The sequence below is a fragment of the Ptychodera flava genome, chromosome 2 (genome assembly GCF_041260155.1).
Source record: "Ptychodera flava strain L36383 chromosome 2, AS_Pfla_20210202, whole genome shotgun sequence".
In the NCBI taxonomy this organism is placed as follows: domain Eukaryota; kingdom Metazoa; phylum Hemichordata; class Enteropneusta; family Ptychoderidae; genus Ptychodera; species Ptychodera flava.
The window spans coordinates 12,648,740-12,676,720 of NC_091929.1; the positions used below are offsets into that span (position 1 = coordinate 12,648,740).

General features: G+C 37.8%; 2 protein-coding genes across 3 annotated transcripts; both read left to right on the top strand.

Annotated features, from left to right (window-relative positions):
• Positions 1 to 2,200: 2,200 nt before the first annotated feature.
• On the top strand, positions 2,201 to 27,625 carry LOC139114783 (glutathione S-transferase A-like). The gene is made up of 5 exons (XM_070676710.1): positions 2,201 to 2,574; positions 21,028 to 21,093; positions 26,038 to 26,190; positions 26,698 to 26,766; positions 27,071 to 27,625. The coding sequence occupies exons 1-5, from the start codon at positions 2,407 to 2,409 to the stop codon at positions 27,293 to 27,295; spliced, it is 681 nt and encodes a 226-aa protein (XP_070532811.1). The 5' UTR covers positions 2,201 to 2,406; the 3' UTR covers positions 27,296 to 27,625.
• On the top strand, positions 8,885 to 13,638 carry LOC139114776 (uncharacterized). 2 transcript variants are annotated; one of them, XM_070676694.1, is made up of 5 exons: positions 8,885 to 10,507; positions 10,853 to 10,984; positions 11,224 to 11,469; positions 11,843 to 11,913; positions 12,373 to 13,638. In XM_070676694.1, the coding sequence occupies exons 1-5, from the start codon at positions 8,971 to 8,973 to the stop codon at positions 12,655 to 12,657; spliced, it is 2,271 nt and encodes a 756-aa protein (XP_070532795.1). In that variant the 5' UTR covers positions 8,885 to 8,970; the 3' UTR covers positions 12,658 to 13,638. The 2 variants fall into 2 exon arrangements, with proteins under 2 accessions (XP_070532795.1, XP_070532785.1); XM_070676684.1 differs by having other exon boundaries at positions 8,942 to 10,507; positions 11,089 to 11,469.
• Positions 27,626 to 27,981: the final 356 nt, after the last annotated feature.

Here is a 27,981-nt window from a genome sequence, read left to right on the forward strand (position 1 = left end):
TTGCACACACAAATTTCTCAATTTTTCACAGGATCTAAGCCAAAACTGAACTGTTGTGAATTCATCCTTTATTATCACAGAAACGTATATTTTATTGACCAATAACCATTTTGACATTTAATCATACCGTATTCAGGCTTTTCATTAGAAGCTGGCAGCTGGAGAAATTGCATGGCTGGCGAGGTTGCAAACAAATAATTAATGGATTAAAAAGAAATACTGACTGATGGTCCTCTGATATCATTTACAGAAATGTAAGATTTTGCAAACGACACAAGAAGGTCGCAGATTTTCCATTCCTGCATATTCTTTGGTCTTCTATCTCTTGTAATCTGAGAACTTATTTTTACAAAATGCACTGTAATTGTTTGGTTGTTGAATAGTGTGACCCAAACACTGATCATGCAAAAAATGTATAAAACAATAAGTATCCAATGTCAATTTCAAACAGTTTTACCGAGTGCAAAATAAATTGAAACACCTCGCAGATTGCACCATTACACACACATCAATTTTTCAAATTTTCCATGCGAAATGGGGACCCTTCTCTCGTGCTAGACCCCCCTTTGGGTGTTCTAACAGTTTCACCAAGTAAAAAAGAAACTAATTAAAACCACCTCTAGATTGCACCGGACTGCACCATTGCAAACATAAATTTCTCACAATTTGCCACGCAAGATAGGGGACACCCCTCTGACACTTTCCCCTCAGCTTCTCGCATTTTCTCCCTCCTGTACTTTCAAATTCAGCTCTGTCAGATATCCTAGTGAAAACCCTGTCATGATACCCATCCGAATTAAACAACACTAGGCCTATAACATGATTAGAACTAATCTAGGATTGGATGGTAAACTAATGTCCGTGTAATCTGCAAATGTAAGCTCATCTGCGTTTCTTTTTAAGTTACACACTTGTTTTTATGAGTAACTTGTAATATTGCAACATTCAGCTATATGGCACCTAATATTTTTGAGAAATTTCGAAAATATGAAGATCCAACTATCCCAAATTATATCCCATCGTGTTCTATATGGTTGGATACTGGTTATCATGGTTATCATAGCGTGAGGTTTTATATCTATATTTTGTTGTGATTTTGAATTTCATTTGTTGGTTTCATTTTTTTCAACCGTCATGATCAAGAGATAACCGATGATAATCTAGCAGGTACACCAGGATTTGAAAGTTGCTGTATTTTTGTAAATTTTACAAAAAATTGTATCTGTAAGCTTATTTAACTTTTCTAATGGGGTAAACAAAATTTCTGTGTTAGAGAGGGGGGTACTTAGACTTGCTCCAAGTCTGTTGGCATATATGTATCAAAACGTAATAACATTGAAGGACTTATAGACATCAGCAGACCGTAGGGCTAATGGTAGGCTGTTGCGACGATCGTGGGGAGAACGGCTTCAGTGGCAAGCAAGTAGGCCTACTCATCAGCTGTGGAGAAAATCCAGGCGACTAGGGGCCAGTCTATGGGGTACTCAAATTCTTCTTCTTGGTCTCAATATTTCAATATTTCGGAGTTTCCGATGAAATTCCTCCGACCCCCCCCCGCCCCGCCCAAGCCGTAAATAATGACGGCTCCCTAATGCCAACGTCGCGGGCGGTATCCGCGCTGGACACAGCACAGCTAGCCACAGCACCTTCTCTTTTGTTGAGGAACAGTGGAGAAGTGGACATGCGCAGACCGAGTAAGGCATAACCATTTTATCACCTGACCTTTTGGAAAATACATCAATTCTTGACCGCGGACATCCGGGAACTTGCGGATTTTTACGTCATTTTTGCGTCACACTGCCGAGAGAACAAAATATTGAAGTGTGGATTTTTCAACATTTACAGCAGTATTCAAAGTTTCAACATCGTGTCAATGATAAACACTAAGTTCTGTACTTTGTCACATAATTTCTGCATTGTTCATTGTCCTGTGAAGTCAAATCCCATTTCACCTCACTCGCGTGCGTGAGGTGAAAGTGACGTCACTCCGCGGTCAAGAATAAGCAGATAAGAACTGCTAATGGATGTTTTGAAACAATATATAGCTGCTCAGACAAAACGCATTACACGTTTGGCGTAACAATTCTATTTTCCAGCAACCATGATATGGCCATGCATAGCTCATGAAAATAATGACTCATCAGATTTACCTGTAATTTGCATGACAAACAGTGACACAGGTCACAATCGAAGAGCTACAATTGTGATACACTAGCCGGGGATACGCTTGCACCAGGCCTGCAGCAGGACCAAGCTTGTCCGGACTTTGCTGACTCACAGTGATACGTAACAACTGCAGTACCCAGGGTTCAAGTACAGCGTTCCTCTGAAGAAAACGCATAATACTCGCTCTCAAACCGAGCTGAAGACACTCTATCATTGCTTCAATCATAACTCGACGTTGCTATGGCATCCGAAATCTTTCTGTACTGGGGTTCTGGAAGTGGACCATGCTGGAGGGTGATGATTGCATTGGAAGAGAAGGGCTTGAGTGGTTACGGGAACAAGCTTATTTCGTTCGAGAAGAAAGAACACAAATCCGAGGAAATCTTGAAGTTGAATCCACGTGGACAGGTATGATTTTATACTTATAAGAGCATCGTCCTTCGTGTTTGTAGATTAGTTCAGTCACTGAGTCAGCATCCATCCACTGACTTGTCGGTAGCTTCGCGTTCTGTGAGCTTGCAAGTCTACGGTCTGTGCTTGGTGGGTGCATGGAGCTCCGTTTCTGGCTCCGTGGTTGGTGACAACATGGATGTAAAATATCTATTTTTTTACATCCACGGTGACGATAAGCTCTCGTTTGGTCGTTCGTTTTTACCCCATGATATCGCACAGCATGCGCACGAGGAAGCCTTGAGATTTTGAGGTGATATCACCTGGCATTGGCAATGTCGGTACAGGCGGGCTGAAAGCCAACCTATTATGTCTGTAACGTAACATAGCAAAACGAAACGCAAGATAACATACCACTGCATTTAATATGTCCACATGTGTTGAGGTTCTGTGCAGTGACATTGTAATATAGAACCAAGGTTTACCCAAATGTGAATACATGTATAACCATGGAGCTACATCATGGTATAACCATGGATGTGATGGTATACCCATGGTGTAACCAATATTATTACATATGTACCACAGATTACTTGCTTCGGAGCGCGCGCGTACTACCGGTATTTGCACTGCAGTGCAATACCGAAAACATTATGCCATACCTGTATGCAAATTAGTAATAATAGCCGGAACTAATTTTTGTTTGTAAACATCTATTACATAAACAAACCAAAAATTGTCGTCTGCAAGCCTTTTAACAAGTCGCAGTACCGTTTCAACGTTTCATGATGGAGGATTTCGATTGTACAGACGAAAAGTACGACAAGGAAAATTGCATTTATTTGTCACAACTAGACGATGAATTTTACTATCCAGAAGACATGTTATTCACGGTACCGATTGCGGAACAACAACAATCTACATTGCCGTCAACATCATCATCGACGGCCAGTCATCCTGCAGCCGGGTCGAGTAAAAGTACGTCTGCCGTGCAGAGATTTGTAGAAGTGACGGACGAAGAAGTGGATCGACAATTGCTCAACAGAAAAATCCCAACACGGCCAACAAAACCAGGCGTGAGGTGGCAGTTTTTCACGAGTGGAAAACCCAAATGAGAGGAGATACGCGTCCTGTTCATCAAGTACCATTGAGTGAACTCGATGATCTGCTGGTACCGGGAACGTTGCCCGGATTCTCCACCATATCAAATTGTAAAGAAAATGTTCTTGGTGTTCGGAATCACGATTAAGGGGAACTTCATACCACAGTCCGCGTAGAAGGAGTAACTGGCGACACAGGAATTAACGTTGGCTCGAAACTTTATTTCCCCAGGTCAGCCTGATGGTGCCTGGGGCAACCCTTAGCTCCGAGAGCCTGGAGATATGCTCACTCCAAGGCCCCCAAGGTCCGACTCTCCAATTTACAATACTTTGTCGACAAGAAAACTTGCCCACGCTTGTTTCACAATGATTAATACATAGTATGCATGAGACGTGTCACAACACCATTGTTTTAAATCCAAGCTGTGAAAATATGAAAAGCGATACTTAACAGCTACAGTTCTGATAAAAGTTCGACTACATTGTCTTTCTATTGTCCAACCTTGCGTGAGATATTTCATGCATAATCATAGGAATTCACGAGACATGCGGGTGCCTGGAATGGCGTTGCCATTGAATTTAAACAGAAGAGACTTGAAAATGTAAATTTGCCGCCAATTTTGAAGAATTACACCTCCGGTAAATCGTGGGAATTCAAGCCCAAGTGGCGAAATGTTGAAATTTGGCGAATTACTGGAATGAAGATTTACAGTAACCGGTGCAAATTATAAAAACATGACATTAGGATGAAAAACGGCAACGAATATGAACCAGACTCATTGTCGAGCTATCAAAAGAGCATCGACAGACATCTACGAGAAATGCAGTACCCGAAGAGTATTATACGGGACGACGAGTTCAAGAAGAGCAGAGAGTCGCTTGCCGCGAAGCGAAAGAAGTTGAAAGCAGAAGGAAAGGGCAACCTACCGCTCAAATCGTCCGCGATAACAGAGGCCGACGAATTGAAACTGATCGAGAGCGGGCATCTAGGTACCTCCACCCCCGATTCAATTATTAACACGGTTTGGTACACGTTGACGAAGTTGTTTGGATTGCGGGGAAGCAATGAACACCACCAGATGACATGGGGCGACGTCGTCATCAAGGAGGATCAGCGCGGCGAGTACTTACTGTACAACGAGCGAGTGACGAAGACCCGTAAAGGCGAGCCGGGAAATACGAGAAAGTTTCCACCAAAAGCATATCTGTACAAATACAATACTGGAGTGCATGCATGGTGTGAGAATAAAACTTGCTGGTGTGAGAAGAATAGATGTTGTCTTGTATTTTTTCCGCCTCTATAGCTTATCCACTTTGTGTAGAGATAGTTGTAATAAATTCAGTTGAATATTTGTTTTTATATTTTTGTCAGAGCTCTAATTATTTGATATGTCCACCCAAAATAGAGGTTGAAAACGTAACATGAAAATTACCAGTGAAACATGCACTGCTCCTGGATATACATGAACGGGTATTTGATTTAATAATAATAGTTAGAATGCATGAATATACGTAGATTAGAGTATCATCTTCGTAGATTTCAGCAAAACTTGCCAAAGGCGATTTTTTTACGCCTGAATATCATGTTATGTTCGTCACTCATGGTGTCCTTTTTGTTACGAACATAACAACAGCATTTTATTGCAACTACTAGAAATAATTTTTCAAATCAGGATTCAAAAATCTGATGATATGCACTTGGGATATTTACATCGGTTTATCGTATTTTGCCACTTGCCGAAATGAATGAGTTTGAACGGTTTGAATTTCAATGAAAGCCATGGTGTCCGTTTTGTGACGAACGTAACTCTTGACTCCAACCCTATTCAGCAAGTACGCTTCGGCAAGCTTGATCTAATTTTAGAAACACCAACCAAAGACGCAACATTCTGACGTCACGATATTACTACACTGTACTTGATTGGCGGGAAATATTCGCGCTGTCTACGGTGTCCTGAAGTTCATTCGCGTGTAGCGTACGTCACACTGAAATTTGCTGCCCATTCGAGTGGAAGAAACAAGCGTTTGTTGGATGTTTTCCAACATCGTACCACACTCAAAGGTAAGATGAAATGTTCAAGTACAGTAAGTGAAATTATTTCTTTCATGTTTTTGACTCAGTGGCCCGCATTTTTTGAATGATTTACAAGGTGGTATGGCCGGGCAGTAAATCATAGGTTCACAGACATGTGTTCTCCGTAACGAACGATGCGAATTTCTAGGACACAGTCAGTAGTCCCGCAAGCTTGATCAATAATGGGGAGGATTTTCTTGCTCGAATGTTTGCTCTTTCATCATATCTTATTTTCTTCTGCCTTCCCTTATTTTTTGAAAATTTCGGTATGTCAGTACGCTCGTAATTTGGACTCCAGAAATTGAAAACAAAGGAGACCCGGCAGTAGTGTCTGTCATGACGAGCGTTGCGAATTCCAAGAAAATGATGCCACTTGCCAACCAAATTTACTCACTCTGCATTTTTTTCAGGTTTGAATCGTAGGACTTTGATCAGACCCATCATTTGTTTTAGTTTGGCAATTGCTTCCAAAAATACAAATGTTTCATGTACGCTCGTAATTGGGACTCCAACATTCGTAAAAAAAACTTTGCTTCCGTTGTGACGTACGTCGTGATTTTATATTAAAATGTCAGTAATACGCGTACAAATTGATTTGTCGTGAAGTACTTTTTAAATTTTTTATCTCGTCTTTGTCATAACTTATTTTGAGATTTGGGCTTCTATGCAGGTTCGAATTTTATGCAATTCCGTACGTTCGTAATTTGGACATCAACATTTGTAAAAAAAAATGGCTTCAACCATGACGAACGTTTAGATATCTTGAAAATGGCTCTCGTACCTACAAAACTAACAAATACAGGGGTATGTTTTTACTATTTTTGATGTGAACTCTGTCAGAAGACTGGGCATTTTGTATTGTGTGGGAGTTCGATTTGGTAACATCGGCAGCTATGCACGCTCGTAATGTGGACTCTGAACTTTGTAAACAAACGTGACCTCTATCTAGTCTGTCATGACGAACGTTGCGAATTTCTTGAAAACGACCTATAGATTTTATTGAATTTGATTACGTTGCAGTATTTTAAAGCTCGAGTCTTGCCCTCTCATTCGACTGACTGTGTATTGTTTTGGTGTTCGTTTTAGAAAAAAAAACGTAGTTACGTACCCGTTCGTAATTTGGACACATGCAAGTGTAAAACAAAATGGCGTCCACTATGACGTACGTGGCGATAAAGTTTCTCGGAAACTCGGCGATAAGGAGATCCGTTTTGGTGATTGATTCTGGAGCTTTTGTGCTGAAATAACTGTTTAGTCGGATAAGTACCAATCTGATTGAGATGGGGAGTTCGTCTTGTAAACATTAGTAGTTCTGCAGAAGGTCATGACTTTGAAGTTGGACTACAATTTGTAAACACGTGACCATGCTACCATCCCCATCTTGATGGAGGAAAGGAGAGTGTGTAGTAGAAAATGACAAATTCACCAAATCATATTTACGTACACTGCTGGGTTTTCGTGTTTTGAATATCCTTTCATATCACTCATTTATTTATTGTTTTTTATTTTCATTTTGAAAAATAAATCCATAATAATGTACACTTGTAATTTGGACTTAGCATTTAAAAAAAAAATGGCTTCATCAAGATAATGATTTAGTACACAGCGTTGTACTCTGTAATAAGTCTTTGTCTTTTTCAAGTTGTGTTTTGAGTTGGTTATTGAAATAACAATGTTTCCTTATGCTGGTAATTTCAGAATAATTCAGAAATAATTGTTTAAATCATGTATGCACAGAGACAACACCAACCTGAAGGATAAAATTACATTGATAGATAGACATAGGTTGACATAGATTCACTCATTCACATACTCATAGGACAGTAGATTTTTTACGTAACTGCAGCGTCAGTTACACTTTTCTCACAATAATACTGAAATAGACTGATAATTATTTGTTTTCAGAATGGAATTTTGGAACTTGCGGCGGCGACCCTGCTTAGCCCCAACACTTGAAATTAAACCAAAAAGAGTAGCAAAGACACCAGCTGAAAGGCAAAGAGAATACAGAGCAAGGTTAAAATCTAATCCTGAGCTTACAACACACAGGGGCATTTGAATCAGCTCGTCTGAAGGAATAAAGACTGCTACGCAGTGAAGAGAAGATTGCCCGTGATAGGGAAAAGTGCCGGATTCGCATGCAGCGTTTCAGAGATCGGCAAAAGGATTCAGCGATATCAGTGTCCTCATCACAGAAGAAAGCTAAAACTAGAGGTGAAGTGAATAAACAAAGAGAGAAGTGGAGGATTCAAAAACGAAAGCAGCGTGAAGCAATGAGCCAGCAAGCCAAACGAAGACATAATGAAAAACGAAGAGCAAGAAATGCAGAAAAGAGAATGTTGCAGAAACAACGCACTAAAAATACGCCGAATAGTAAACCAGCCTCTACACACACTGATAGTCCTGGAATATCTTCTACACATGCTGATACTCCTGTATGGCCTTCTATACACACCAATGGTTCTGCATGGCCGCCTTCTCACAGTGAAAGTCCTGTACAGCTCTCGATACACCATGGTAGTCCTGAAATATCCCCTGCACACAGTGATAGTCCTGAACAATCGTCTAGCAGTATTATACACAGTGATAGTCCTGAGGATGCACACAGTGATAGCCCTGAAATATCCTCAGCACACAGTAATAGTCCTGTACAGCCCTCAATACACCATGGTAGTCCTGTGCAATCCTCTACACACAGTGATAGTCTTGTGCCAGTCTCCACACATACAGTCAGTCCTGAGAAAGCCTCCGATAACCCTGAATCCTCAAGACCAGCTTCTGATTTCCGGACGCCAGCTGCAAGAAGAATGGCCATCTCTCGCTCTCGAAGAGCACTGCCTAAATCACCATGCAAATTTGCCACTGTAATTTCTTCAATAATTAAAAAAAGCTCTCCCAGAAAGCGTGCAGCACTTTCAAAGATGTTGATTTTGTCTCCAGAGAAGAAGAAAAGGTTAGACTTTCTAGAAAAGTCTTCAACCAAGTTATTGTTAAATAACATCAGAGAAAGAAGATCAGCTAATTACCTGAAAGCCAGAAGAGTTCTTTTCGAGGCAATCAAAGTGAAGAACAAGATGAAAAAGAGGGAAGCCAGAAAACATCTTGGTTTAAGTTGGCGCTTCTTGAATAAAACTGACTCTCAACATAGTGTTGAATACCGGAGAAGCGCTCTGATGCTTGGCAGCAAATGTCATCACAAAGGTAGTTTCTTTCTATGAGAGAGGAGATATTTCTAGGGAAATGCCTAACCCACGCAGTGTCTCAAATGGTGTACCACAACGGGTAATGGAATGCAGCATCCAGAATGCATATCAGGACTTTATCAAGGAGTACCCAAACTTGAAGTTGTCTTTGGCCAAATTTTCAAAATTGAAGCCATCTCATATAAAGACACAAAGTCATGCCAAGTTCCTGCAGTGTCAGTGTGAGTACTGTGTGAATGTGCAGTTTAAACTTGATGCCCTGTCAGTTCGTTGTGCCCAGTTAGGTTTCCAGATAACTGTTCCAAACAAGTACAGTGCCTCAGCAATGACAACCTGCCCAAATGACGATACCTTTGCCAAGATCTCATGCGTACATCGTGAATGTGAAGTATGTGGTACACATCTGCTCCTTGAGCATTTCAAGCCTCTGCTCGAAGACCACTCTGAAAAGCAGATAAAGTGGAAGAAGTGGACAGCTGAGAGGTATACTAAACCATCAAGTAATACAGAGGACCAGCAGGAAAGCCGCCACATGGTTTTGCGTGTGAAAAATGGAACCATCAGTGAAATTGTTAATGAGCTTCTGGCAGAAATGGAACCGTTCACGAAACACCTGTTCAACGCTAAATGGCAAGCAAAGGAGTTTGCAAACATCTGCACAGTTGTTCCTGAGAAGTGGTTAGTCCTATGCTCAGACTTTGGGGAGAACTATAATTGTCACTTTCAGGATGAAGCCCAAAGTGCTCATTGGTCATATCAGCAAGCCACCATCCATCCAATCGTTGCGTACTATCGCTGCCAAGAATCTGAATGTGACAAAACAGTGCGTGAGTCATGCATGTTTGTTAGCAGTGACACAAAACATGACTACCATGCTGTGCAGCACTTTCTGGTCTTAGCTGTTGAATATCTACGCTCAAAAGGGATTGAAATTGAACACCAGGTCCACTTCTCAGATGGTTCACCTACTCAGTACAAGAGTAAAGTACCCTTTTGTGATGCTTCACATGGTAGCACTGATTTTGGTTGTACTGTTGAGAAGCATTTCTTTGGAAGCCGTCATGGAAAAGGCCCGTGTGACGGAGAGATAGGTGTTTTAAAGAAGCGAGCTGTGACTGCTGTCAAGTCCAGACAAGTAATTATAGCAAATGCAGAAGACCTATATGAATATGGTAAAGATCACTTGTCTCTCCCCAAGGAAGAAAATAGCCATGATCATAAAAGGCGTAAATTCTTCTTTGTCGGAGCGGATGTCATTGATAGGTCAAGAAAGGAACGCACTGATGTCAAAGCCATTCCAGGAACAAGAAGTCTGCATTGTTTCAAGGGAATACAGCCATATGTTGTTGCCACCAGGGAGAGAAGTTGCTTTTGTCAACAATGTGTCAGTGAGTCAGCGGAAAATGAATGTCTTTTCCAAGAATATGCTGGTCCCTGGACTGTGTCGAGTTTGAAACCCTGCAGGGTGATGCGCCAAGAACTTGCAACCATTCGCAGAAACCTGAACAGAAGGTCTGGGTCTAGTGATTGTGGGCCTACTGGTGAGGGTTCGGGCGTAACAAAAGATAGTGGCTGTATCCTTTTAATACTGATATTTATCTATCAAGTATTGGTATATGATTATTGTGTGATCTCGTCATATTCAGAATACAAACTTACCTGCATGTTTTCTATGATGTACCAGTTTTCCTGTGAAAATGTTTACCGGTACAATGTCCCATGATACAAAATCTGCCTTTGTAATTGCCATTCATCTTGGAATTCCAGAAAATCCAGAAAATACTGCCTTGATCAAAATCAACTACACTTGATAAATATGAAGTCCCTTAAAAACTTTGCACATTTACCTAGAATGTTTTATTATTGGCTATTGATTTATTTTTATTGCAACCATTTTATGTCCTTAACCTGAATATCAGCTACTTCCACACAGCTGCCACCCAGCCCAGCCTGCCCAACAGAGGCCAATACTGAATCTGAGAATGGTACAACGAGTGATGTGTGTAATGTGACCACCGGTACAGCTTTGGCCTCGTTTCAAGGTGACAGACGTATCCTTTGAAAGTTACCTCAATGGTAAAGTTTGTGATAATTTCAACTGTGAACTTTTCAATTATCATTTGTGGTAACTATTTTCTCTTAACCTAAGTATTAGCTACTTCCATACCAGTACCAGTGGAACCAAGTGAAGCATCCACACCAGTACCAGTGGAACCAAGTGAAGCATCCACACCAGTACCAGTGGAACCAAGTGAAGCATCCACACCAGTACCAGTGGAACCAAGTGAAGCATCCACACCAGTACCAGTGGAACCAAGTGAAGCATCCACACCAGTACCAGTGGAACCAAGTGAAGCATCCACACCAGTACCAGTGGAATCAAGTGAAGCATCCACACCAGTACCGGTAGAACCAAGTGAAGCATCCATACCAGAGATAAATTCTCAGGATGATACTAGTGTAGAGTGTGGTAATTCCAAGTCAGGAGATGATGTGACCACTGGGAGAGTTCTGGTCTCATCACCTGAACAGACTTGTATCCTTTATTTAAAAACAAAATCAGCTGTTTTGTATTTATACCTACTTGAGCTAGAACCAAAAAATGCACTGAACAAGTAGTTCTTGACCAGATCCAAAATTGCTGTTTGAAAACTGAATATTAAAGTCTAATGAAAACATATTTTCACAGTGTCTGCCAAATTAGTAACTTACCTGCTCATGGCAAAAATATTTGCATTTGTGAGAAATTTCCATGACTAAGTAGCACCCTTATTTTGTTTGTAACAGTGTAATTCAAACCATAAATGTACAGATTTGTGGGAGATAGGTTCATGATTTCCATGGAGTTAATTGCTACAGTTGACTTCCCAATTTTTCAATTACCACATGCTTCCTAAACACCCTTGTAGGCACCACTAACCAGAATGAACATAATGTCGACAGTGGTGAACCCACTCTCCCTATGGAGAAACTGGAACAGGTTTGTGTCAAATGATGTTTTGCAAAGGTTGGCTGCCATGGCGCCTGTTGTTTTGTGCTTGGAAGGCAGATCATTCTACCAGTATTTGCTCCTACATTACATAAAACAACCAGGAGACCATTGAAGTAAACCTTGTTAAATCAAATCTGGTTAATATCTTGCAAAATGAATTAAGCTTGGAGTGTTACACAGACAGACCAAGTAAGATGCTTTCTGAAGAATCTTCGAAATGCTCAGATAATTACTTGGGATGCACGTCAGTTTGCTGAGGTTGAATATTGCGTACTGATCAAAATTGGCTGTGATGTATCTATCCAGTAACTATTTTGTTGGTAAAGCTTGCAAGTAAAATACTCTGCTTGAGAGACCTTTTGATGAGCAAAATTCATATACAAATGGCAAGATGATCACTCTTATTTTGGCAGTGTTAACATTAGTAATACTTCATTTCATTTTCAGGTCATACAGCTGTTCCAGTTTTATGCTGTATACTACAGCAAAACCTACTATATTGGAAAGCCGACAGCCATTCAAGATGGGCTCTTTGTATTCACATTTCTTCACAAGATGGGAGCAAGGGAGTTCGTTTGGCCAAATCGAGAGGACACTGATAATATCAGCAGGGACAGAATTTTTGGGGGACCAATCCCCCTCATTGGTCAGGGATTAAAATTTCAGATTCAAAGACAAACTTTGAATGAACTCCAATGTCAATATAAGAAACTAAAAAAACAACTGAAGTAGGGTAAATTGATGGTGTTTGATGATATTGATGGAACATTCATTTGACAATGTGATATGAAACTTCTTGTTGTGATTGTCTCCATATTTGAAGTATTTCTTGAGAGTATTAACATGTTTGTTCCTGCCATTGGCAGGGGGGTTTTGTTTAATTTGTATATATTGTAAAGTTGTGTTTGTTTGATTCTGCTTGCAGGGGACGTTTTAATCCACTTCACAGCAAAATTGTTGTGCTTGTGTTTTGTATGATAATTTGGTCTGTCCGGGGTACAGATGAACCCATTCTTGAGCTGAGAGCCACCACACACACAAACAGGGCATGTAATCCTGTAATTTTGATGAATTTAATGTAGATAAAATATAATTTGAACATTTGTTTAAAAACTATGTGTTTGACCCCAGTTGTAGACAAAATTACGAGTTATAAAGGACTTTGGTGTCCTATGTGTGTACGTAACAAATGTCGAAAAGTTGTTATTTCTCAAATATCTGTAGTTTTTGAACAGTGACTTAATGTTCCTCTTGAAACATTCCAATGCCATGCATTAGATGCAGCTTGTTGTAGAGTTCATAGTTCTATTAAAATGCTTTGCTGACATCATGTTCCATGTCAGTGTTACGTACGTCACGGTGTCTTGATATGTCACCGAATTTTACTCTTTGAAATTTTTCAAAAAAATATGACACTTTTGTAGTTGGCTCTTAAATGTTCCAGTAAGTGTCCTGAGAGATGTTTTCTACAAAATGAGTACTATTATTGATGTTCTGCACTGGGAATGGACACCATGTTACATACATAACGTTTTTTGTATATTGTGATTTATGCTAGACAACTCAGTTATGAACTGGACAGTTATCTCCCTTTCTTCAGTTTATTGTAGAAGGATATACAGAGGTCAAAATAAAGTGTTGTTCATTGAAATTACATGTGTTTCATTTTACTGCTTCTTTGTTACACTTTTTGTTGCAGTATTGTATTTGTACATATATGCTACGCCGGATAGCCCAGCGACATGCCCTGTACGAGTCTTTAAAGAATATGAATTTCGAAGACCGCAAAAGATGAAGTTTCCTGAATCCCCATTCTACCTCGGAATCCAAACAACTTCGTCAAGTGTACAGAGCGGTGTTTGGTTTCGGACGCAGCCGATGGGACGCAACAAGATCGACACCATTATGAAACGTATGTGCACAGCCGCTGGTCTCGAGGGCAAGTTGACGAATCACAGTGCCAGCAAAACTTCGATTACGAGTTACTACACGCAGGGATTCCGCCAAACACAATGGTTCAGTTGAGCGGCTACAAGAACGTAAATAGCCTGAACAGATACGCGATCGCCTCCGAAGACCAGCAGAAGCAGATGAGCGATATTTTAACCGGCGCCCGTTCGAAATATGAGCCACAGCAACAGAGTCACGACCGGGCGCTCCTACACTGTAAATCCAAGTGTTTAACTTCTAAACACATAAATAAACACTTATCTGTTACACTTTTTAAACACGTTAAGGTGTTTAAGATATAGTAAACACTTGAAATGTTTAATTAATAAACACACACATATTTAGGATTTAAACACTGGTGTTTTTATTAATAAACGTGTCAACGCGTTTAACAACTAAACGGAATTACATGTTATTGGGTTGTTACACTTTTTAAACACATATAAGTGTTTATGACCTAAACATGTTTATTCAAAAAACATATAAACATGTTTATCAAAAGTGTTTATCACACTAACAATTACCTTCAAAATTATGTCATAGGACATAGTTTCCAAAAAAAAAAGACTTGATACAGTGTGTTAAATGGAATGCACAGGAAACATGTTGTATAGCAGCAAACATAATCAAAGGTCCAATTGTTCATAAACTTGGCACTGTGAACTGCCATATTCAACAATCTCACATTAACAGTCAATAACCTTACTGTCAGCCTTTACAAAATGAGTTTGAGTTTCATATCTTCAAGAAAGACGATCAGATTTGGCGATTCAAGTTCCCTGCTCTTGAAATAAACTTCAATGTCAGCATCTGGAACCTCCTATTGGAAATAGAGAATGTGTAATGCATTGATTAATATACTTGTGATTAGAAGTATGACTAAAGCAAGCTATTGTTACATGCTACATGATTCTTGCACGAATTAATGATCAATAGTACCACTATGCAATATTACATCCCATAATGTACAGGATAAATTGTCTGCTGTGATAGACAAAAACATGTAAGAAATTAGATGAACTCTATGAAACCAGATATTGAGCCATAATTTATACATCTTGTGATAGGTGTTGCATTCAGTTTATCCTGTACATTATGGGATGTAATATTGCATAGTGATACTATTGATCATTAATCTGTGCAAGAATAATGTAGAATGTATAGCCAACTGCCCAGACAAACATATCATTTGAATGACCAAAACCAGCAAAAATACTCAAAAATATGTGTCAAGATTTGAAATAATTTCAACAAATCTGAATCAGGTCGTCCCTACAAACCTGTACACAAAAGCAATCGGACAATCGGATTCTAAGAACTTAGATGATTTTTGGATTTTTTAAAACAAAAACAGCAAAAATTACTTGATAAATACAGTTTTGCAGATTTTTTCACAATTTGTACAAAAACTGATATTGATCATCCACACCAACCTTCACTTCAAATTTCAAAGTAGTCTGATGAGCAATTTAAGATTCCAAAAAAAGAAATTTATCTTTTTAAGATAACAATTGTCTAGTACTTAATAAGCTCACACCCCCTGTAAATTACATTTCAGAAAGCCTAGATATATGAAAACATTTTGGTTAGCATAGTTACCATTGTTTACATAACTATCACGTGACAGGTATTTTTCATAAGCTTTCAAAAATCGGTTTCCCCAGTGTTTTGTTTCAATGCTTTGAGATATGTGGCTGAAAAATGTGTGAGCTCAAGCTGTCTTAAGGATCTTCCAAAGTGTGTCTCAGAATTTTTAAACCTCCTAAAACAATTTTTATGCCAGAAATACTTCTAGAGTGGTGAGTTTAACCCAAGTTGATTTCTTTAAAATTGTACTCCAAAAAAACTAAGAACGATAGAAGAGCGTTGTGACAGCTTGCATTCCAGAAAGTTTGAGTCAGATATTTTGAAGTAGGCTATTGGGACAAAACATTGGGAAAACCAATTTTTTAAAGGTTATCCTAATTACCTGTCACGTGATAGTTATGTAACAATGGTGATACAGTGGTTACCAAAACGTTTCCCTATATCAAGGCTGTTAGGAAATTATAATTTATGGGGGTTCTGAGCTTATTAACCACCAGAGAATTGTTAGATTAAAAAAGTAAATTTCTTGTCTTGGAACCTTAAGATTTTTTTACAGAAAAACGGAAAAAAAAAATGTCAAAAATAAGAATGGGCAAATTGCAGCATGATTTGAACAAAATTTACTGAGAGGACAATCTAAGGAACCTTAACACTAAGTATCAAAGCAATCAAACAAGTGATGTTAGAGAAGATTTTTTGACCAAAATCAGTAAAAATTGCCCCAATAATGTAAATTTTCAAATTTTACTACAATTTTGAACCAAACTGACTAAGATCACCTCGAGCAAACTGTATAACAAATTTTGGACAAACGGTTTTAGTGTTGATAATTTTTTTATCATAAACACAAAATATTGCCCCAAATACAAATACACACATTTCTAAATGATTTTTCACTTATAGCAGAGCTAAAAAGTCAGTATCTCATAAGATTTAATTTGAAGACATGATGGGCTTTCATACATTCTTCCGCAATGGTTGCGTCAGATTACTGCAATAGAGTTTACGTCTTTAAAAATAGTCTCCAAGTCCATACCTCAACACTAAAAGTGTTAGGCAGTTTGATTCATCATTTGAATTTAGTGAAACAAGCGATCTAACGGTCGTAAGATCTCTGTTGTGTTACATAGAGAATAACTATTTGTGACACATGTGTTGATGAAGGTGGCAATGTTTGATAGCTCATTTCAGGGTGGGATGACGAAAAGTAGCAAAAATATCTGCAAAATACGCAATGAAGATTTCATTGTAATTTAAATTTATCACATTAAGATAATCCCTATGAACCTGCATACCAAATTTGAAAGCTATCAGACAAGTACTTTTTTGACCAAAAATGGCAAAAATTGCACCAAAAAACAAATTTGCAGATTTTATTATAGTTTCAATAGATAACATTTAGTTAATCATTAGGAACCTGTAAACTGAATATTAAACTATCACATGAGCAACCGACATCCCAATATTAAAGCAATCAGACAAGTTGTTTTTGAGAAACGCTTTTAAAGAAAAGAGGCAAAAATTGCCCCAAAAATACAAAACTCCAGATTTCATTGTAATGTCAATATATCACATTGAAGTAATCCCTAGAGGAACCTGCATAGCAAATGTCCAAGTTATCAGATGTGCACTTTCAGAGAAAGAATTTTTTTTACAAAAAATGGCAAAAAAGCTCCCCATAATACAAAATCACAGACTTCATCGTAATTCCAATATATCAGACATAGTTTATCCCTAGAAACCTACATACCAAATATCCAAGCTGTCAGACAAGTAGTTTTTTAGAAAAAAATATTTTGACCAAAAATGGCAAAATTTCTCCAATAAAAAGTAATTTGCAAATTCATTAGAGTATAAATACATCACATAATTATAGTTAATCCCTTGGAACCTGCATACCAAATACCAAAGCTATCATATGAGTAGTTTTTGAGAAACAATTGTTTTACAAAAATCTGGCAAAAATTCCTCCGAAAATACAAAATTGCAAATTTCATTGTAATTCTAATATATCACATTAAAGTTAATCCCTAAGAACCTGCATACCAAATTATCAAAGCTATCAGATGATTACATTTTGAGAAACAAATTTATTTGTCTAAAAATGGGAAAAATTGCCCCAAAATACAAAGTAGTAGATTTCATCATCATTTTAATATATGGAGTGGTATTTCAATCATCACTCTTAACCTGTTAACAAAATATCAAAGCTATCAAACAAGCGGTTTTATCAAAAAAAAAAACATTGACCAAAGATTAAAAAATTTGCCTTAGGCATAAAAGTACAAAATTGCATATTTCTGCACAATTTGATAAATCTGAAATATGTAAACCCAATACACCCTAATCTCAAATATCAAAGCTCTCTGGCAAGTAGATTTTAAGATGATCTTAAGATATTTTTAACCAAAAAACGACAAACATCACCTTAAAAATACAAATATACATATTTCATCACCATTTGAAAAAAATCTAAATGAGGTCAACCACACATTCATGAGAGTTTGCATATTATCACTTATTAGGACTGTTTTTGCACAAGAAATAATTAATATAAGTTGTTAAATACCATAGGTAAATTTAAAACAAACTGCAACGAAATGTGGTTTTTATTGGGTTAAAAATAGTACCCAACATTAGAATCGGCAAAATGTTGAAAACAGCAATCAGTTCAGTCCGAATCGTCGGAATAAAATGAATATAAATGGTCTGCAGCGTCTTTACTCGAAGAGATATTTACAAGTAGTACCCCTCAAAGACCTTGTTTATAAAATTTGCATATCGATTACCTTATTTGCATACAGACTGATAAAAATACCAGTTTGCCACGCGCAGTATTATCCAATATTATGACAGAACCCCATTGTTTTCATTGTCGGTAAGAATTACAATATAGTTTTCAGTCAAGAAGATGCATCATATGTCCCAAATAATATGTCCGGAATCTACATCGTACACCTTCAATGTGACGGCAATATTATGATGTATACATAGGCAATTTGCATTGCTATCGTATTGACACTGTACTGTAGAACTGCGCGTGAACATTATCAATAAAGAGATCTTCAAAAATAAACGATAATCATTCAAACGCTTTATAAGCTTGGGTGTTTACAGATAAACATTAATATAATTACCTGCATTATGCTCTTCCTGTCGAAAACGGACGTCAAAACGGAGAGTCCGAAACGCAGCAGACATCTTTGTTGGACGCGCCACTGTTTATGACTTACGCGCATGCGCTACCCCCTGCAAAGCCGCAGTGCAACATGGGAGAGTAACACATAAGGTGTTTACGGTTGTGTTTACAACAGAGGACGTATTAAACACCGGCGTTTATATTCATTAGCTGCATGTACATTACGTTTAAGAAAAATATGTTTAGCATAAAAAATATAGCTCAAAAATATTATATAGTGTATTTTTCCATGTGAAGTAATGAATTAATGAGAATGTTATGTAACCAGATGGATATTAAATAAAATTACATGAACGGCAATGATGTAATATTTTGAAAGTTAATATTTTAACATTTAATTTACAATAAGTATGTTAAATGATAAAATTTTATAATACACACAAGTTCGTCAAGTAAACTTTAAATAGGAAACATGTCAGAGTTCCCCGTGATCATGGAACTCACAGTTGGAATATGCTAATAAACACAGGCATTTAGTTTCTAAACACATCGACACTTTAATAAACACAGTTGTTTAATTTTTAAACGCTGGCGTTTAATCTCTAAACGCGCCACATGTCGCATAGATTTACAGTGTACCTATTGAAACGCCGCCGCTTTCAGGTAAAGCCATTCTTAATAATCCGGTCCCGAGTATATCGTCACAGCAAGCAAGCAGTGCTGTCGCGGGCATGTTTGCCAACGCAACCATTACTGGCGGAACTTTTAATTTCAATTTCAACGTAGCAGGGAACACGTCCACCGCAAATTGTGACCACCATTCCATCGAAAATCCCCCTACCAAGAGACGACGTCCTATGGTTTTGTATGATTTGGACGATGAGTAGCTCTCTGAGATCGGTGACTTTCAAGTGACCCTTTCATTTTTCAATAGATTTACTTGCTTTAGACATAATAGAACTCTTCATATGTTTAAAACTTCCGTACGTTATCTTTACCGTGTAATGTTTGTTCGGTACGCGGTCAGTTTTCGATTGTTTACACTGCACTGAATATCAGTGTCGATGCCGTCCGTCGCCAATATTTGCGTTAAAAAATGTTGTCATGTTGACCAAAGATTGCTGCTTTGTTGATATTTATGTAATAATTGTAATTCATGTTTATTGACCATGTTGATTAAAATTTTCAAAGGAATATAAGTCTTTTGTTTCATTACTTTTCCCCGGACCACCAGCCTTTGAACGCGGAAGTAACCCTGCCTTTTGTCACTCTTACTGGGTGAGCTAATACTTGACCTTGTGACCTGTAAATAAGTAAACAGCTTTATCCGATCAAAAGTGGGAATGCAGGACTCCTAGCCAATGAAAAGTCAATGACATCATCGTAGTGGCGCCTCTTCACAAAACAGCGTAAACAATGAATATCATTCCGCAGAACTCTGCTGGGTTGTGCGGTCGCATTTCTTTCGTTTTTACAGGCGGTTTCAGATTTATTTTTCGGTTTATTCTCAAAGTAAAATTAAAACATATGTAATAATAACAGAACCCCACAGCTAGAGAGTGCATTGGCATTCCGTACTGGGGGTATTTGCACTCGTGCTGGAGGTGTATTCTTGCTGCCCTCGCACTCGCAGAGGACTGGCGCAAGAATACACCTCCAGCAACTCGTGCAAATACCCCCAGTACGGACTGCACTCTCTAGCCGTGGGGTTCTGTCATAGTACTGACATGTGATCGGCGAATCCCTGGAATGGGCGTTTTGACTGCGGTTTAATAGGATACTTGGTGTCCTAAAGCTTACATCGTGAGTTCAAAACCAGATCGACAATTTAACATATTCATGCTGTGGGGAATAGAACCAGTACTAGTATTTGCTTGCAGAGACTTATGAAACAAAATAAATTGCGAAAGCATTAAAAGTTACAGCTACTGTCCCCTTTAAGGTGGTAAGGGCTTCGAAAATGAAACTTTTTGCATAAAACTCCATAATGAAACTTTTTGAGTGATCCCTTTTGAAATCATGAATAAAAATGGGTGGTCACGGAGCATAATTTGGTGTTGGAAAAACTGATTACTCCATTTAACAAGGTCGTATATGGAAAATAAAATTTCCGGGGATTTTAAAAAAGATATGGCAGTGAAATTTTTTATATCCATAAACTTCAAAATGAGCTCCTACAAGTGGTGGATCGAAAATATATGTTAAAATAATGTTGAGAGGTTGAATATCTGCCCCAAGGCGAATTGTACATGAGCAAATTATTCTGTCAATAAATTTACAACTTATCACATTAATTGTCATCATTAGTAGCGTACTTTTGGAACTTTTTGATGTCATTAACACCTCTCTTTCAGTGCAAAGATGAACACACCCATGAGTACAACAATACTAACTATAAAATCCATGCGATTTTTTTCTCTGTGCAGGTTCCGACGTTGAAGCATGGAAATATTGTCATTAATGAGTCCATGGCAGGGATTTTTTACCTGGAGGTATGTATACTTTCTGATACCTGAAGATGGAGGTTTCTGCAATAAAGGGCCTGTAGTTTGGTTTGCTCAAGATTTAATTAGGCCAAAGTAATTTAATTCTTTGTTTTGCGTCCACTCTAAATGGGAAAAGGTACGCGTCTAAGCGGCTGAAAAACACACACAAGAAAATTAACACAATGTAATTTGATTGCAGCAAATAAAAAATTGTAACAAAATTTTAGTTCAGAAAAGCTAAGCGGTTATTTCCTAAAATTTCCTATTCAAATACACTGTGTGTGTTTTTCATGAAAACCTTAAAAACCTAGGCGTGTAGGGATGCAAAACAAAGAATTTAGATAACTTTGGCCTTATTGTCACTTCCACTTTTCAGCATAGGTTGCTAACATCATTGTTCTACAAATTATTTTCAAGTGTCGGTCAACCAACCAAGTAATAAGATAAAAAATCTAAGTTTCATCAAAAATAGTATGAAAACTGCTGAGTAAGGTTTTTGAAAAGGAAAGAATTTAGATATTTTACATTCCAATTCCAAGTGTGATTACTCCTCTGTTTTAATACACTTTCTTCAAATACCTTCACAAATCAAAGTGTTTTGGACAACATTACAAGGGCATTTTCTTACATTTGCTTAAAATTGCAAGTCATTATGGACTGGCCCCAGCATGCAGCACTGCATGCATGGCCCCCTGGGCAATCCTTAACTCTAAGGCTTTCTTGTGTTCCAAAATTCATCATCATGACTATACAGATTTTCTAACTGTGAAACATTACAAAATAAGACATTTATAAAACCTTCATGAACAATGAAGTAGTTTATTCATGTTTTTGACAGAACAGGCAAAATATTGGTGTAAACTGCAATAAATTATACTTATTTGACAAGTCACATATCGACAAAATGACATTTTTGAAACACGTTCCATATTCATGCATGGCCCCTATAACGTGATCCACAGCAAGGGGGCTGGGAGCGATGACTTGCACATTTTACAAAAAGAGGAACATATTTTATGGGTGTAAACTGGAAATTGTAGTACCACAAAATACTAGTTTTTTGGTTTTATATATTAGCTATGACTAACTTTGTATAACTGCCTCTGTTCCCTGATATTCAAAAAGATTCAATTCTTGGGATTGGAATAAATACAATCTTACTCTATAACCTCAGTGCCCTTTACACTAAAAATTAACAAATAGAAGGATGAAACATAAAATTGTGTAATTTAAGCAAAGGGAAAAAGCAACATTTTATAAAAAATCATAAAAAAATATGAAAATTGTGAATAAAAGATGTATAATGGTGACTTTTCAGTTTACTTTTAAACATCCAATGTTTGAAAGGCATGAATATGTAATGGCAAAGAATTCCATAAGCGAGGGGCACAAATTGAGGGTTTTCTTGTTCTAGTAAATAAGCGATCTGCAGAATTCTGAATTTTTTTAAGCTTTTGAATTTCATAAGCAGGCAGGCCAAACGCAAACTGTTACAATAATCTTAATCTAAACTGAGACGCAGGTTCAAGTACAAGCTAGATTACACTCAAAAAGGACTGTGACCAGATTGGCAGATTAGTTCAAATTTCTACCAGCCACAATTTGTAATACCATTCCATGTTTAGTGATTATATTCTGTAATTCTGTTCGATAATCAGTGCAATCTTGTCTGTAAGTGCATGTCTGTGCAGAGCTGTGTTTCAAGCAACTGTCCAAGGTAATGGTGAAAACCATTGCTGCTAGGGATGTCCCTTAATCAGCTATCACAAGTATGTATACCGGTAATCCTGATAAACTCTGTAGGGTTCTGCAGGGCCAGCCACAGATTCTGCAGGATTCGAGTTCTGCAGAGTGAGCTGGTTTCTACCTGAGTTCATGCTGTGCTATATTTGCATATCCATGTTACCTAGGTGAAGGCAGATTGCCAAATCAATATGCATGTGTCCATGTTTAAAAATTATAAGCATATTTGATCAGCTCTTTGTCTAAAACATAATAAATCATCACGATTTGGTCACTTTGATCAGCAAACTTATTTTTGATGTTTTGTTGAAAATAATAAATAAATTTTCTTACAACGGGCAGCTGGCATGCAGCTACTTGTTCCCTTACAATGGAACTTTGGTACCAAAGATGGTATATGGCCGTATGGTGCAACACAAAGGAAGGACTTCATAGATATTATTTGACAGTTGACACAGAATATATTATTGATAATTTTCAATATTATCACTACGCATACACTTTGCACACACCGGGAAGCGTGCATTTTGATGCAAAACCTGATATGTTGGTATTATTTTGAACCCTGTAGTGTATAGGTTCAATTTTGCTACATGCCACGTATCTGTATTTAGTCATTGAAGTGATAATTGGACAATGGTTTGTGTATGGAGTGGGTACTGTAACATGTAATTGAGACATCAAATTTAGAAGTGGGAGATGGAACGTATATTACTGTTGGTATCTCTTACAATCCAGTTTGGAACTGCCAAGTTTCATGAGTGTCAGGGAAATTCTAACTTGAATTGGCAGGTGATTCTAATATCGTATCTGTTAAAGTTGACAGAGATACCAGCGTGCTGTTACTGATGTTTAGAAAGATAAATAGCCTGTTGAATGACCTAGAGTTCAATTGAAGGACATCACCATGGTGTCATACAGAGATCACAGTCTAGCCCCTAACCTATGATATGAATGTATGCTCTTTCTACACACTTACAGAACACGTCTCAGATTTGATGCAAATCATAGTACAGTCCTCTGTTTTTGTAAACAGCTTTTGGCAATACTGGCTATTTCTGTGTTACCACCTACTACACCCTCTGGTTTCTCTAGGGCAGTTCTGCACACTCAGCATGGTATACTCATGAATATTCATATCAATTGAGATTATGCAGATAGGTATGGCGACTTGGAGTGACCTCGATTGATCCTCATGCCAATGTTTGGCTGTAAAATTGCCATCACAAGGCACAACAACCTCAATCTAGTCCAAATACTATACTGATTGTATGAATGAAGCGGTACAGTGCTGTTCAGTTGTAAGCCAACAGTCCAAAGTTCTAAGTCCTAGACGGAGTGGCACGTAGTCCTGAGGTCTTGTTTAGCAGTTGTTTGTTAGCTTCTATGAAAGATATTTGTCCAAGCACTCTAAAAGAAAAATGTTTGAACCAATGAAACACTGGTGCAAAGTGCAACTGGCATTAAAGTATGAATGACGATCAACAGTTCAATACATTCATATTTCTATCTCTAATAGTCATTAAAACATCCAAGCTGGGATGCATATCGTGATATTACATGTGCTTCAGTTCAGGCTCCGAGTCAAAAGTATTGGCATTGTTTGTGTACAAATCAGCTAGCCATTGGTCTTACTGTAGCATTGTTGCTGTCAGGTGTGAACGCATGCACAAAGCATGGTTTTGTGTTTGGCATGGCTGTCCAGATATGTGTGTTTTATTTGCATACCTAACCAGACCACATTTACCACAAGGCTGTGCAAGCATCGTTATGTTTGCTCATTGCAAACACAACCTTTTACCCTTTTCCTGCAAGCCAGTATCACTTCCCCATCAGCCAAGTCAGTAAAAGCAGTATTGAGCCAAAACATGACGTATTTTCACTCACTTGCTTGGTTGTTATAGCATAGTCCATAAAAATCAAGTTTACAGTATTTATGTTTTCAATGGCCTTCAAAAGTTCAATATTATTTTAATATACACCTTATAGAATATGTTGTGTTTCACTAATTTTAAAAATCTTGACCTGATGGTGAAATATGGACTTAGCAGGAAAAGGGTGAAACAGGGTCTTTGTGTGCAACCCACCTATCTCCTTTGCTAATTTTCAAATGGGTGGCAAATTTACCGTAAATACTAGGTGCCAAGCAAATAGAGGAATTCACAAAAGTTCTAGCTCCCCTCCATGAAAGACTTTTTTCTCTGGGAGGGGAATAAATGTCTTAACTTAGTCAAAAGCTGGTCAATTTTTTGTTTTCTGGCTATCAAAAGCTGGTCAATTTTTTGTTTTCTGGCTAAAATACAACTTTTGTTAAAGGTTTGTGGAACTATTTTTCTTTTTCTACACGTAAAATTGAACTGTAGCATTGTACGACTGTGTTTCTCTCTCATCCCCCACCCCTTTTACCCAAAGCCAAACACTTGTACCACACGGTTTTATCAGCATCCATTTCAGATCTGAAGTAGAAATTAAATTCTTTTATTGTATACATTACTAAGATTAGGACCAAGGTAGTTGTAGGTGTTTATGAAACAAAACATGTTCATGGCCTTCACTGTTTTCTGACATAAACTTCTAAGTTCCATGAAGTACTAATCTGTAATGTTCCATAGTTACTGAAATTATGAATAAATGTGGAATAATTTTCAGTCTTTGTGAACTTCAGAAGATGGGGAATTTTTTTTGTCAGCCATACTGTAAAATGGTAATTTGATATTCATCCTCTTTTCAGTTATTCAATGTAAAGTAAAGACATTGGCGCCGTATTTGTAGGGTACAATTCTCACTACCTCAAATAGCTTTTGTCTTGTGAAACAGGGCAAACTGCATGATTGAAATGCATTGTGGATAAACAATTGACTTCTCACCACAGCAAGAGTTTGAGATAGTGATCTCATAATGGTACTTTCAACACAAATGAAATCTCTGTCATGGCAAAAAAGTTTTTTTGTTCATGAAACTAGCTAAACTCATTCATCTTTTCATCTTTTTTTAGCATTTTTCTGGTGTTAAATTCCTTTATAACCAAAAGGTTTACTTATGTTTCAGCAATTGTATGTGTTTATCTGTGGAAATCCGCCATATTGAAAATTTTTGATTGCCAGAGATGTGTATGACTCACTTGGGTGGCAAAATTGTATTTAACTTACCAAGAATTGTTATATATCAAAACAAGATTTTTTTCTGTTTTTGCCCTCATGTATACAGGATACCTTCAAAGGGCAAGGCACTGAACTCATTCCGAGTGACCCGGCAAAAAAGGCCCTGGTTCTACAAAGAACAATGGAAAGTAACAATTTGGGAGACAAAATGCGAGAACTTATGTTTTATTTTTTCAGAAATAAGGACAACATTGATGAGGTGAGTAATCTCAAGTGAAAATGATTACTGGTAGGTTTGCTGGAAAGCAATAAAGACAAAAACTTGCAATTTTGTGAAATAATTTATTGTAGAATTACATGGGTGAGTGAGAGCAGAGTTATGGTGAGGTGTCTTGTTTCATTAGTTACATTCTGTGTTGATAACAATTACAGAAGAAACAGTACACATCCAAATTTTGTTCTAAAAATGAGAGGCTAGTGGTTTAGGTACCGGTACATGGGTTCATGTCTGTAGTCTGTCAGAATATATCAACAGAATAATCACCCAGACTGTTAAATCCAGAAAATATTGTGACAATTCTTGTTTTTGATATATGCATATCAAAATGTAATTATACCCTGGGCAATATTTACTTTACAGCACACTGGTTGGCATCGTGTCAAGTCAGGGCAATTATCTATGCGCATCATTGAGGATATTAATTTTGTGTCAAGAGTGTGCATTGTCAAGCAAACATTTTAAAACTGCAATATTGTTACTCAACAGGCAAAGGTTGGTCAGTTAAAAGCTGCTCTCAAAGATGAGGTGCTCATTTGGGAAGGATACCTGAAAGAGGTAAGAGCCAGACAAAGTTAAGGAAGTATGATATATTCTCACATGAGGAACACCGCCACTAGATTTTGAGCAATCTATGCTGGAAGTAACAAAATTAACATGACAATGCCATGTATTTTGCAAAGCGAATGTCTCGGGGGTGAGACAGTTGTATGATAATTCAGACCCCAATCAAGGTGTTAATAGGAATGAATTGTTTGCGTCATAGCATCCTAATGAATCTTTCACCGCAAATACTTTCACTAGAGTAATATATAGTTCTGTACATCACATCTTCATTATTTTGTCATTTTCATAATCCCAGCTTGGAGGCGACTCTTTCATCGCTGGCAAAGACTTCACTCTTGCCGACTGCTGCCTCTTTCCAATTGTGGCTGTGCTTGTCCGTCAAGGAATGGACCTGGATAAAAGTGTACCAAACCTCGGCAAGTATTACAAAACAGTCAAGGAAAGGCCATCTGCCCAGGCCTCATGGCCGCCACATTTCAAAGAAAGTCCAAACCAAGATAGGTTTAAAGATGTAATGTAATTGTGACTTACTGCAGTATGTGCTACGTGGTGTTTTCTTGAAATGAGTAAGATATCCTGTGCATTATTGGTTTTCAGACTGCTGTAGAAAAATTACAAAAGTTTGTAATTATTACCCAGAATGCAAAGTAGCTTGATTCTTTCCTCAGCTACTAAAAGTGAACCATCTCCATTCACAAAAAATTTTTGTAACCTTCGTAAAGTTCTGAGAGGTGTATGTATGTTCTTAAAAAGTCTTGTCAGATCTTTTTTCTTGGTTAACTTTTGTTTGTGTGCCTCGAACATGTACACGATAAAAAAAAGTTACTGTAATAAACATAACTATTGGAAATTGGCCTGTGGATATTGTGATTATTTCACACATTATCATCCATTTAGAAGAAGTGGGAGTCATCCTCAGTCTGCGGTTGTGTGACGTTGTTGTTGATAGACATTGCCCAATCTTTACGTGGTATTCTCTTGCTGTCGCCTCTGGGGACAGCAAGAGAATAACGCGCAAGTAAAGACGTCGCCATATTCTACATCTGATTTTAATCAGATTGGACATTGCCTGGCCTCTTTCCGGAATTCTGCTATAAAGGTAGAATATATCCTGTCCATGCTGTCCAAGGAGCCCTTTTTGAGGTAAATGACTTTTACAGCAAAATCCACAAACATATATCACAGTGAATTGGGAACTCTTTGGGC

Excerpts from the sequence above, each read along its gene's own strand:
- LOC139114776 (XM_070676684.1), top strand. The coding sequence starts at position 8,971 with ATGCCTAACCCACGCAGTGTCTCAAATGGTGTACCACAACGGGTAATG. Across the intron at positions 10,985-11,088 it reads CTCGTTTCAAGGTGACAGAC|CTACTTCCATACCAGTACCA; the intron begins GTATCCTTTGAA and ends CCTAAGTATTAG. Across the intron at positions 11,914-12,372 it reads CTATGGAGAAACTGGAACAG|GTCATACAGCTGTTCCAGTT; the intron begins GTTTGTGTCAAA and ends TTTCATTTTCAG.
- LOC139114783 (XM_070676710.1), top strand. The coding sequence starts at position 2,407 with ATGGCATCCGAAATCTTTCTGTACTGGGGTTCTGGAAGTGGACCATGC. Across the intron at positions 2,575-21,027 it reads AGTTGAATCCACGTGGACAG|GTTCCGACGTTGAAGCATGG; the intron begins GTATGATTTTAT and ends TTCTCTGTGCAG. Across the intron at positions 26,191-26,697 it reads ATAAGGACAACATTGATGAG|GCAAAGGTTGGTCAGTTAAA; the intron begins GTGAGTAATCTC and ends GTTACTCAACAG.